Here is a 12,204-nt window from a genome sequence, read left to right as displayed (position 1 = left end):
TGTCCTCTCTCGTTTCTGTTCTTGAGGACTGGTGACGAAAACATCCGTCTCATTGTTCAACGTCTGTGTTCGCGCTTCAAGATGAGCTCTTCTTAAGCTTCATGAGTTCCGGTGGCTTCGACGGATCCAGCGGATCCACAAATTTCGTCATCACAAGAGACAGCTCCTTGAAGGCGACAGGTTTGGTGACGTAGGAGTTGAAGCCGGCCTCGACGCATTTTGCGTAGACGTCGCCGAGAACGTTGGCCGAGAGCGCGATGATGGGGTGGCGCCGGTAGCCATGCTTCTTCTCCCAGCGTCTGATCTCTTTGCAGGCTTGGTAGCCGTCCTTGTTTGGCATGTGGAGATCGCACTATGTGTGTTAGTCTGGATTGACTGCACAACCGGCGGCGGACTTACCAATATAATAGAGTAGTACCCTGGTGGTTTCGCGAAGACCGTGTCTGTGCATTGAACACCGTCGAGAACAGTATCAGTTGTCACGTCGATTTTGGCCAGGAACTTGAGAATAACCTAAACTCTTGTTAGTGTTGCGTTCAAAATCGAACATGTGTGATCACCTACAGTCTGGTTGATCTGGTTGTCTTCAACAAGCAACACCTTGTGACCCTTGCCGCCAAGTCGCCTCTTGAGCTCTTCGAACACGAGCTTCTGGCTAACGACCACTTGCTGCGCTGTATCTTGATTGCGGTCCGTACTAGACTCGCGTTGCTTATCTGGATCAAAGATAACAGCGAACTTGGACGGCTTCAAGGGACGATAGATGAATTGGAGTCGTCGGTCCGCCGCCAGCTGTTCATAGTCGTAGACCGATGCATTCTTCATCAGCTCCTTCTTTTGTGACGGGTCGGAGACCACCACAACAGATGTGGTGCCGTAATGGACAGAACTGAAGATCTGATCCACGATGGCATGAACCTCTGCTGTGTCGTGAAGAACCAGTACAACGTGAGTGAAGATGACCGGATTATCTCCACCAAGCATTCTCTGAGCACTGATCAGGCTTTCTTCGCTGGTGATTTGGTGTGGGATACCTTGCGGAAGAGTGTTTTTAATATGTCGGATCGTAGCCTCCCTGCTGTGCACCAAAGGACAAACGACCAGAATGGAGTACATCGGTGGTAGGGCTAATGGTGAAATGACAGGTCCTGCTTTGGCTGTTGCAGGACGCGCAGTAGCATCTGAAGCCAGAGAGTCTGGCGATGTATGGTCCTCGCTATCTGCACGTCTAATAGGCATGTGCAGATTGATCTCTGGATTCGGACTTCCGAGACGACTTTCTGCGAAAAAGGACGACGCCGATGAACGCTCAGACCGCAGGCTCGATTTGCCAGTGAGTGCTGCACTAGTGAGGGAATGATCTGAGCTACCAGACGAAAGCGATAGCGACGGCGACTCTTGCGATCTCGTTGATGCTGGTGAGCTGACAGGTGGAGACTTGGCACTCTGATCTGAAGAGATGCTGGAGATACGCCTGAGCTGCGCATTCTGTGCCGAGCCACTGATTTGCGGGAACATCGGTTTCTGCAATGGTGACGGTTGTACAGGTAGTGGTGGTACGATGGTCGCCATTTCTGTGGCCGGAGTGAGAGGCGTTGCCACCAGTGGTTTGGGAAAGTCGGTCGGTGTTGGGAGGCCAAACTTGATGGTGAAGAAAAAGGTAGAACCTTTGCCTGATACACTGCGAGCATCCATCTTCCCTCCATGCAGCTCAACAAATTGCATAGAGATGGCCAAACCAAGACCTGTACCACCGTGCTGCCTCGTACTGCTGGCGTCGATCTGGCTGAACCTCTTGAACAGATACTTCGCTTCGCTCTCGGTGAAACCTCGTCCAGTATCGACCACCTCAAAACGTACCATAGTCTCGTGCTCGTCCAATGGTCCAGAGCGCTCAGGAGGTTGTAGCTTGCAGCGTACAAAGATCTCACCCCTTGACGTGAACTTGATCGCGTTGCCCACAACATTAAGCAGTACTTGTCGAATCCTGAATTTGTCGCCCTTGACCATCGATGGCACGCCCTCTTCCATCAGGTAGTTGAGCTCAAGGCCTTTCTGGATGGCCAAGCCCATGTTAAGATCATTCACCTCCTCCAACAAGGATGGTAGATGCAGCCATTCCATGGACAGCTTGATCATACCAGCTTCGACCTTGGAGAGGTCGAGAATGTCGTTGATCAGGTTAAGCAAGCTGGCTGTACTGGCATTGATGATGTTGACATGCTCCAACTGCTCCGCGTTGAGTGGACTATCCTGAAGGAAGTTGACCATGCCGGAGATACCGTTCAGTGGGGTACGAATCTCGTGAGACATATTGCTCAAGAATCTGGTCTTGGCGTCCATGGTCTCCTTCAGTGTCTGCTCGAGCAATTTGTGGTCGTTGATGTCAGTGGCGGTGCCGTACCAGCTTTCTTCAGCGACGTCCTCAGCAAGCTCCTTCTCGAGAAGGATTCTGACAAGGTGCCATCGGTACTCGCCGTCTTTGTTGCGGAGGCGGACTTCTGTAGAGTACGAAGCGCGACCGTCAGCGTCCTTGGCGACCTTCAGAATACCTGTGCTTGCCAACTTTGACAGCTTCGCTTGTGGCATGTCCATCTTGTCGGCCATAGATCCTGGGCTTGTGACCGTCCTGTCAGTCTCCGACGAGTCATCAGACGACGAGGAGTTCTGCGAGTTGTGGCGGCTATGTTCTGGCGGTACGGAGATCGGTACGTTTGTCGAGCCGTCTTCTCCGATATCCGGTAGCTTGCACTTGATGATGTCGTCTGGGTGTACATACTCCAGAAAGCCGTTGACAAGTGCATCCTTCTCTCCTTGACCAGAGAAGGTAGTCCACTGGGAGTTGCAGAATGTGAGGCCTCTGCGGTTCGAGACCACGAAGACGATCTGAGGACTAGAGTTCGCGAGAGCTCTGTACTTGGCCTCAGAGGCGGCGGTCTCCTGTTGTCGAGCAGAGTTCAGCTCCGCAAGATGCTGCTCGTGGAAGTCCATGTTGGTACCGATCCAATGGACGATCTGTTGACGTTTGTTCTTCAGAGGCGCGACTCGCGCATAGAACCACCTGTAGCAGTTATCGAATCGCTTCAGGCGAACCTTCTTTTGAAGCTGTTGTCCTGTGCGGAGCGATTTATTCCACTGCTCGAGGTATGATTCGCGATCATCGGGATGGATTGACTCCCATGGGTCTTGTAGTACTTGGCGAGTGTCTTGACCGCCATAGATGAGAAACTTCGAGTTCACCCAAGTGATGGCACCGGTGGTGGGCGCTGCTGTGAATATCTGCACAGGCAAAGAGTCAATGATCGTACGCAGAAGGCTTTCGGAAGGCGGCGGCATGTCCAAAGTCTCGGTGATCGAGTTCCTCCTTCCATGCCCAGGAGGAGCAGGCGCGCGGCCGCCGGGAGTAGTTGCTGCTGGCAGGGACTGGAAGGAGGATCCGAAGTCAGCACCATAAGAGTGCAGAAGCGAGTGTCCGCGGTGGTGTTGCAATGTCGTTCCCTGGCTTGAGTTCGAGCTGTTGCTGTCATCCTGGTTGGGCCCCGAGCCATTCTTCGGGGTGAGCGCATCATCCTCGTAATACTCCACGACCGGATTCACGCTCGCCCTCTTCTCGGTCCTCTTCTCAGTGACCTTCGACTGGCTCGTGGTCCTCGTAGTTCTCTTCTTCGCATCGAAATAGCTCTCCACAGCCTCACTCCCTGCAAGATGACCTGGTGTGCTGCTGATAGACTGCTTGCTCGAAAAGCCCAGAGACGCAGCGTCCCAGCCTGGCGTGCCGGTGATAGAACCTCCAGGACTGTTTTTGGACCGGCCAGAGTAGTCGGAGGGGCTAGTAACGCTTCCTGGAGCAGAGTGCGAAATAGCTCCCAGGTCGAGATGCAGCAGATCGTCGAAACTTTCGGGGTCTGAGGTGTTGATGCTCCCAGGACCATATCCAGTTGCCCTCCGCTGCCTTGCCGAGTTGACCTGGACCATTGCATTGGTGAATTGCCAAGCGTTTGAGAAGGACGTCGCGAGATGTGGTGCGAAATGCTTGAGCGAGTTTGTCAGATTACGAGGGTAAGGGACGATAGGCGATAAGATCGAGAGTATGGCGATTGGAGCCCTGCGAACATGGCCCTCTTTATGATGGCAAGAGCTTTGCATCGATTGCTCGGACTGTCGACGGGACAGTCTTGGTGTTTGAGATGGTGTGCTTGTGTCAGCAGGATTCATAACTTGAGACAGAGTGGGGTGGATAAGTGGAATGTGTGTGACGGTGCTGGCCCTGTCTACACCAATGGCCTCGACGACACCATATTGAGCGTAGTCTTGCGGCGACTTGGATGGATTAAAGGTGTCCTCGTCAACATTGCTGGTAGCAAAGAAGGGATTCGTTTCTGCGTCATTCTGTATCGCTGGCGATGGTGCGGGTGACTGCGCCCATGGGGATGCCGGATATTGTTCGTATTCTTCGTAACGAGGTTGTAGCCCAAAGCTACCCACACCGAGACTTCCTGGCCTGGCAGCGAGCCGCCCCATCTTGTGTGCTTCTGGTCCTGCGGCGCCAGATTTTTCGGTAGCTGGTTTGTTCTCTTCCGACTTCTCTTTCTCGCCCAGGTTTTCACGGGGAGTCGACATGGATGTTGAGTAATCTCGAGTCAATGTGACCAATCGCCCTCGTTCCAAAACGCGGTTGACCCCGGTGTTATCGATCAGAGCGTCCGGTTCGTAGTCGAGTGCGCGCAGGACGCTGAAGACGGAGGTAGCCGTTATTGGCTCTCCTCCAACAGACGAGAAATCCGGGTCACTAAACGATGGATCACGATTGGAGGTGCTGTGGAAACCAGGGATTGGCGACGATGACCCATCGAAAGACGCCTGCGAGACCTGTCGAAGAGGGTGCTCCCTTGCGGGTGTCTGCGGTGCATGGCTGGAAGCCCTCAGGGGTCCTCGGGGTCGCCCAGGCATGACTGGGATGGGCGAGTCCGTAGGTGCCTCAGCTTTCTGTCGCTCGTAGCCGGCGAAGGAGTGGTGCGAAAACAGCTTTGGTCTCCGGTCGGGTATTGTCATGGGTGGTCTCTCCTCTGGCTGTGGCGTGGGTTGCTGTACTCTGATGTTCTTGGAGCTTGATGCTTCCTGCCATGTCGCAGCGTGTGGGCTGTCATCGCCAAAGGTGGCCGTGTAGGTCGTCTTCTGGCCCCATGGCACGTTCTCAATGTCAGATGCGTCTGCAGGAGCAGCTAGTGTGGCTCTCTCTGCGCCGTAGTACTCCCTCATGATGGTGGTCACGGCGGTCCACCATGCTGCAAGTCCAGGTTCCGTGCCAAGCTGGAGAACCAGCTCGTAGAGATTGGGGCTGGGGTAGCGAGGATCTTCAATGTCAGCAAAGGAGTGTCCCCTCTCGCCTGGTGCGAACGGTGTCGTGGACGCAGCAGGGGTACTGGACTCAGAGGCGATACAGTCCTTTGGCGGCGCCCACTCTCTTGAGTAGATGGCTGACACGGTGGGCGACAGGCTGGTAAAGGGCGTGTGGAACGACGACGCCCATCGCGGCGTGGTGGGTACTGTGGGGAATGGGTAGGATGGGGTCCGCAGCGCTTGGTGGCCAGCCGGTGTGGGTGGCATACTTCCGCGGATGGTCCTCGCCGACTCGGTTGACTCGGTCGACGCGGTTGACGTCGTTGCTCCTGTTGGCAAGGGGCTCGGTGTGACGGCAAAGGCGCCCTCGAGGGTCGGCGACATGGCCGAGATGGGCTCCTCCTTGATGGGGGAGACTCTGCGGGCGCCCAGGCCAGCACTGCCCGTGCTGCCCGAGACGTTCCTCATGCGCTGGCGCTGCTGCTGCTGCAAAATCTTCAGCTGCAGGTTGCGCAGGCGCTCGAGCTCCAGCTCGTCGGGCGACGCCTTTCCCGGCGGCACGACGTCTGCGCTCTGCGGCGCGCCAGCGGCATCGCTGCCCGCGGCGTGCTCGTCCTCGCTCATGTCGGTGTCGGTGTCGGTGGCAGACGCATCGTCGTCCTCGGGGCGCGGGCCTGGCGATCGCGGGTCCTCCTTGGGCGGCGACCGGGGCACGGCACTGCGAGGCAGGCGCTGCAGCGGCGGGCGTGGTGCGTTCGGTGGGGCGTGGTGGCTGCTGGTCGAAGAGGCGGTGACATCAGTCGACAAGGGCGGTGGCTGTTGTTCTCTGGTCATATTCTCAGTCGCATCCCCCTGGCTCCCCTCCGCTGGCGTGTGAGAGAAAGTGTCGTTTCAGAGGGCCCGGCCCGGGCGGTGGAAGCATTCGAGGGGATGTGCGATGTGCTGCACACAGTGCACAGTGCACGCGTGGGTGCGGTCAGGGCAAATCTGTGGGATGACGTCGACGAGAAGAAGACCAGGCGATCCAGGTGCCACAGCCAAATGCGCGCCACTCTGTCCGAGAACCACCGCGGCGCAGCGCTGGAGTCAGAAATCACAGAGCAGGCGCCGAGTCTGAGGCTGCGAGAGGCAATGCCGCTTGCGCCCGGCGTTGGACAGACGGGGAGGTGCTGGCAGCAGGAATTGGCAGTGGTGGGCTGTTTCCCTGTGGATCCCCGTCTCGTTCAGGGAACCGGACTGCTCAAGCGGCACGCAATGGCTGCACACACTGCAAGCGCATTTACGTGCAGGCGTCCAGAAGCTTTGATTCTCGCAGCTAGCAGCGCGGACAGGTGCAGGAACAGACCGCGATTCGTCCCAGCGCGAGAGCGTCAGGACAGCGCCAGACTCTGCGCGGCTCCTGGACGGACAATATGCACCGTGGTCCCTTCAGCGCACCGATACGTCACCGTCCGGCGACCGCCAAGGCTCGATCCCGCTCCAATGGGAGTCGCCAGTGTCAGACTCTCGCAGCCCATGCTCCGAGACCAGACTGCTGCAGCGCGGCCTTGCACTCCGCGGATGACAATGCTGAAACACTCCCATCGTGATCGTTTGCTGCTGCCGCCTGCCTGCCTGTACAGTGCACACCACTCACGAACTAGGCAGCGCCATATCGGCATGATTGAACGTCAGGCCCCTTAGCCCGACATCTAGTCGCAAGAAGCCCATGCCTCGCCAAACAAGTAAGGCTCTGGAACAGGCAAGTCAATCTGCCATGTGCCCCGGCTATTCGTCGACCGAGAGAGCCTCACCCTTCAATAGGTAAAGGGTGTACTTCACGATACCCCCTGATTGTGCGCTAGCAATTGCAGCTGAAATGTGTGCCGACACTGAAGTAACCGCAGTGACAATCACACAGGACCTCGACTTTAACGTGACAGCTCTGACAGCTGTGTCCTTGCCAAAGTCTATTGATTCATTTACCGCAGCACCTGCAGCCGCACTACCAGCCTCGCGGCGGCACAACAACACCGAACGTACCCCATGGTATCTACACCTCGAAATAATCACAAATCTAGACTCGCTCCCGCACCAGTCCAGCCCTATCCTGCACGCCTGCGATTTTTCGGCTTTCGAACACCAACAACCGACGACATGTCCAATTTCCAGCTCGTTTCAAGATCCGTGATGCACCTTATCATCCCACCCTCAAACAAGAACACCCCCCAACACATCGCCAGCCAAGCCCACGGAAGCGTAGATCCGTCCTGCATCCGCAGCCGCAACCGCGGTTGCACCAAGTCAGGTGGGTCCACAGCCTGAAGCACGCCGCGCCAACCCCAAAGCGCTCCGTCTGGCCGCCCGTTCCAGCCATGAAGGCCGGGAATCGAACGGTTTCCGACTGACGAACCACGAGGTAAACGAGCAGAACACCGCTTGTGCCGACTGTTCAGCTCCACGCCGGTGATGCTGGTCCAGCTGATTCTGCAAGGCACCGAGTTGCGGATGGGTAGGCATGCATTCACTTGCAATGCGAATTCTGCATGTGGGCGCGTGATGGACGCGACTCCAAGTGGGGCACGCGAAGCATGCACATTTTGAAAGCGCAGTTCTGACAGAGAGCATCTACCCATCCATGAGCGTTGCACCAAAGTGCGGACAACGTTGCGCCGTCGATACGAACGGTGTTCGATACAGGCTAGACACGCGTTGGAAAGGCGGTGACGACCAGCCCTCTCCCCGTGTCGAGCCAGTTCGGAGGGAGCATTGACGCAGAACGGCAAGACGATGCAGCACATACGGGAAAGGATGAGATCTCGATTGCCAGGATGGCAGCCGTTGCGTGCAGGGATATAGATGCTCTGTATCTGCTCTGGAGCTGGGTACTGGTGCGAGTGCGTGGGGGCAGGCAGCGGTGAAGGAGCAATGACTTGAACCTCGACCAAAACGACTACGACTACGACTAACGATATTTACAAGAATCACGGTATTACTCTCACTCTCACAATAGCCCATTATCCCACCCAACTACACACCAAGATACGTTCCACTCGTGATCCGCTTGACGCTGGGCACAGCCTTCCACATCACACTCGGCGCAGCAGAAGACACCGCATCCTCATCCGCAAACGGATCTGCCTCCACCTCGCCCTTCTCCTCTGTCTCGCTTACACTAACACCAAGCCCGCTGCCGAGCGTCAGAGACTCGGCACCGTTGATCTCCCATCTTGCTTCAGTGTTGCCGGGCTTCGCTTCGCCCTCTGTGACGAAGCGCGCGCGGATGCTTTGTGCAGGCTGGTCGCGACCGAGCGTCACGTCGCCGAGTCGCCAGTAGATAAGGCCCTTGTCGCGGCTGAAGGTGCCTGCGGGTTTGGACTGGCATGATGTAGCTCTGGACCCGGGCTCGAGGCGGATGACTAGGACGAGGTTGCGGACTGTGACGCTTGATGCACCTCGCAGATCAAACTGTGGATTGAGGCTATAGTTGAGGATAGCAGAAACCTGTGATGGTTCTGCTTTCCATAGCGGGGTCAGTATGATGGGCGCCAGTGATGCAATGCTGTTATTCTCGATGTGCAGCTGGTAGTGGAATGCAACCGATGTCTTCATGATCTTGGCCAGGTCAACGCTGTAGTTGCCTGGGTTCTCCGGGATCTGCTCGATGAACGCCGGGTTAGGCGCCACCTTCTCCAGAACGGGAAAATTCTCCAATCGAATGTGCTCAGTGCCAAATGGGCCAGCGGAGATGTCGACGGGATTGAAAGCGAGCGCCACCTGCCCAATCACCATGGCCTTGGTCACGCTGCCTTGTTCGAACCATGCACTGACGGTCTCCACGAGTGAGGCGTTCAATCCGGGCTCGTGCAGGTCCGGGTGCTTGACGGTTGTGCTAGCGGAGCTGCTCAACGATCGGCCCGAACGAATGGACTGGGTGTCTGATGCTGGTGCCGCATGTTCGTCACTCAGCAATGCTCTGTGGGGAAGCTTGTAGACCGGAGAAGCGGGCTGTGGAGGAGGGATCAGCGGAGGAAACACCGTAGGCGTGCTGGGAGACGGGAATGTAGCACTCGGCGGAGCCGAGCCAGTAGCAGGAAGCGCCGGTGAGGGTGACTCTCCTATGCTCTGCAGTTCTGGCACCGCGGGATTAGGCACGAATATCGTGTTACGAACATCGCGGCGTCCTCGGAGCGTGCTGTTCCGCTTCGGTGGGGCCGCTTGCTACGATGATATTAGACCGAAATATCTCCATAACATGGATGTTGCTTACCGCTCGCAGGGTATTGACCACACTGGCCATCGCTGCGTCATTGTCCTCTCCCTCTTCTTGAATTGGCGCGTTTCTAATGTCTAGCTTGAACTGGGGTGTGGAGTAGCTCTCGCTTTGAGTGCTGCGTCGTGTTAGTACACAGCTGCCACTGAGTGAGGGGTGACCTACAATCCCGCTTCGCGCTCCGCCTCTGTGATGGCGTCTAGTGCCGAAGGGGGCACGGAGAAACCCTCAGCATCCTTCTCAGGTTCAGCCTTGGGCTCTGCGACTGACGGAGGGGCCAGCGTTTCGTTCAGTTCGGGAATCGAGTTCTGTGTAGTTCCATTGGTTGGAGCGTTGACAGGAGCGAGAGCGGGAATTGTTCCAATGTCATCGGCAGCAGTTCCGTTCGTTTCGTTCACGTCTCTCGATGGTGGAGGGCGTTCTGGCGTAGGCGCTCTTTCAGATTCACGTCTCGAGGACAGGCGTCTCAGGGGCGAGCGTGGTCGATCTGCCGAAGAAGACGGAGGAGGCAGATCCTTGTCCTTGTTCTTGCTCTTTCCAAAGCCGAATGCTGAGCTGAGGTTTGACGATGACTTTCCCTCAGGCGAAGAGGCACGACCGTATGGGTGAGCGCTCTGTCTCCTACGACCGAGCACGGTTCCAAATCGCTTCAGTGGGTTCGAGCTGTGCTTTTCTTCCTCTGTCGGTAGTCAGTACTGGCACTCCAGGCTTCAGACATGTCCATACTGGAACCACTTTTCTGGCTTCGAGCATCGTCGGCCGGGCCAGCTGCGGACGGTACTGGGGGCGGCGCAAGGGATCTGCCTGGCGAGGCTGGCGGTGGGTTGCTCATTTTGCGGCTCGGCTGAGGAATGTCTCCATTGCGCAGCCTCAGCGGCCATGTCTGTATTTCGTCTGCTGTCTCGATGTTCAAGAGCACATTGAGCGTCTCCTCGGCGGTGACCCTGCTGCGCTCGACCTGGTCCACCTCGTGTGTCTGGAACTGCGTGAGGGCGTCTCGCAGGTGGTTGAGGCGGCTCTCGTCGACGGCCTGCAGCTTCTCGTAGACGAACGGCGCCTGCGAGTCCCACTGGAGCTCGGCATTCTGCTCCTCCTGCGCGGCCTCGCCAACCTCAGACGGCCTCGCCTTCGCGCCCTTGCTCTTGAGCTTCTCTGACTTCTTCCGCGCAGCCTCCAGCTCCTTGGCCATTGCGGTCAGGTTGCCGGACATGTTGCTCATGGCCAGCACTTCGCGGTCATTTGCGCAGAAGTCGCGCAGCGGTCGCTCGACGTCTGACTCGATCTTCCGTGCGAGGTGCTCGTGGGATCCGGCAACCGCGCCGGTCGCGCTCACGATCTTCTGCCATGGCACCGAGAAGATGCTGGGTGTCGTCAGTCTGTGCGCCCGTGGCGGTTTGGACTTCGCGCATACCCCAGTTCCGACGCCTCATCCGGCGGGTGCCTGTTCGCCAGCTTCCGCAGACCCTGGACGTACTGTTCTTCGACGCGACGCCGCTCCTGCGCATTCGTGAGCACCGTGGCATGACATGACGCGGGTCGTCCGGTATCTACCCACCTGCAGCCAGTCTGCGATCTGCGTGTTCAATTGGCTCACGTGCTTCATGCGCCCATTGAGGACGTCGACGGCCTGCGCGGGCGAGAGGCTTTGCTACACATTGCGTGAGTCGGGAGGGACACTGCCGGGCGGGTGTGGCGGCAGCTCACCAGCACTGCTGGGTATTCTTTGCGCTGCAGCTCCATCATGACGACTGCGGGGACGGGTGCGCAGTCTTACTCGGTCACCTAGGCTCCTCAATAAATGCGCCTAAAAATACAGCTCCAGCAAGCTCGTGGAGAGTGTGTCGTGGGAGCTCCCTCGCCGGTACGTAATGGGGTTGGGGCGCGGCGTAACGCGATGCGGCTAGGACTGCGCATTGACATCGGCATGTCACCTTCGAAAACAACGTGTCGGCGTCGCACCCTGCGAGGATCCAAACCATGACGTGGGGACAGACCCAGGCGGTCGTCAGCGTGCTGACGTCGATTGGGCTGCCCGCCAGAGATACGCTGGACCACTACTCGTACCTGTCGGTCCACACTGTTGAAACTAAGCTATGTTGGTGCATGTTCGGCAAGCTCGACCTTGAATTGATGCCACTGACCGCTCCTTTCTTTCGGTGACTGAAAACAACACATTCTTCTCTCGCACTCACGTTCAACAGCTAGAATGGCTTCTGCAGACTGGCGAGCACGCTTTGGCTTCGCAGACCGCATGCGCGCTGTCACCAAAATGCAAGTACTACCACATCCATGTACAGACCCCTGAAATCTGCCACAGGGAGCACCTCGTAAGATCACTGCTCCCCATACAACTCATGGCCGTTGTTGTCCAAGAGACGGCCCTCAGTAGCCCCGTTTCAGGCTATCTCGGCGTGCTCGGGCGCGCCAGGAACGAGCGTTTTCTGGCAACTCTGGGTATCGCAGCTTTGTCGAGGTCTGGACTGTGTTGTGTTCGCAAACCGCCATATAAACGCTATCTTCATATCTCGGAATGCTTTCCCACTCACTTCTCTGCAATGCTGGCTCGCATCAAGCTAATCGTTCGCAGAATAGACGCCTGTCATGCCTCGAGT

At 57.2% G+C, this 12,204-nt stretch overlaps 2 protein-coding genes across 2 annotated transcripts; both read right to left on the bottom strand.

Moving 5' to 3' along the window:
• Positions 1 to 76: 76 nt before the first annotated feature.
• Positions 77 to 6,174, bottom strand: M421DRAFT_3392 (uncharacterized protein; the record flags this gene model as incomplete). Its single annotated transcript, XM_033589448.1, has 3 exons — positions 77 to 352; positions 400 to 513; positions 565 to 6,174. The coding sequence occupies 3 exons, from the start codon at positions 6,172 to 6,174 to the stop codon at positions 77 to 79; spliced, it is 6,000 nt and encodes a 1,999-aa protein (XP_033450563.1).
• A 2,060-nt stretch (positions 6,175 to 8,234) lies between these two features.
• M421DRAFT_371268 (uncharacterized protein) lies at positions 8,235 to 11,424 on the bottom strand. Its single transcript, XM_033589751.1, has 7 exons — positions 11,297 to 11,424; positions 11,148 to 11,240; positions 11,004 to 11,089; positions 10,319 to 10,953; positions 9,758 to 10,271; positions 9,590 to 9,710; positions 8,235 to 9,540 (listed from the first exon to the last, which is right to left on the bottom strand). Exons 1-7 carry the CDS (start codon positions 11,333 to 11,335, stop codon positions 8,350 to 8,352), a joined length of 2,679 nt encoding a protein of 892 aa, XP_033450562.1. The 5' UTR covers positions 11,336 to 11,424; the 3' UTR covers positions 8,235 to 8,349.
• Between the last annotated feature and the right edge of the window lie 780 nt (positions 11,425 to 12,204).

The sequence above is a fragment of the Didymella exigua genome, assembly GCF_010094145.1.
Source record: "Didymella exigua CBS 183.55 unplaced genomic scaffold M421scaffold_8, whole genome shotgun sequence".
Lineage (NCBI taxonomy): Eukaryota > Fungi > Ascomycota > Dothideomycetes > Pleosporales > Didymellaceae > Didymella > Didymella exigua.
This window is presented reverse-complemented; position numbering and strand designations above follow the sequence as displayed.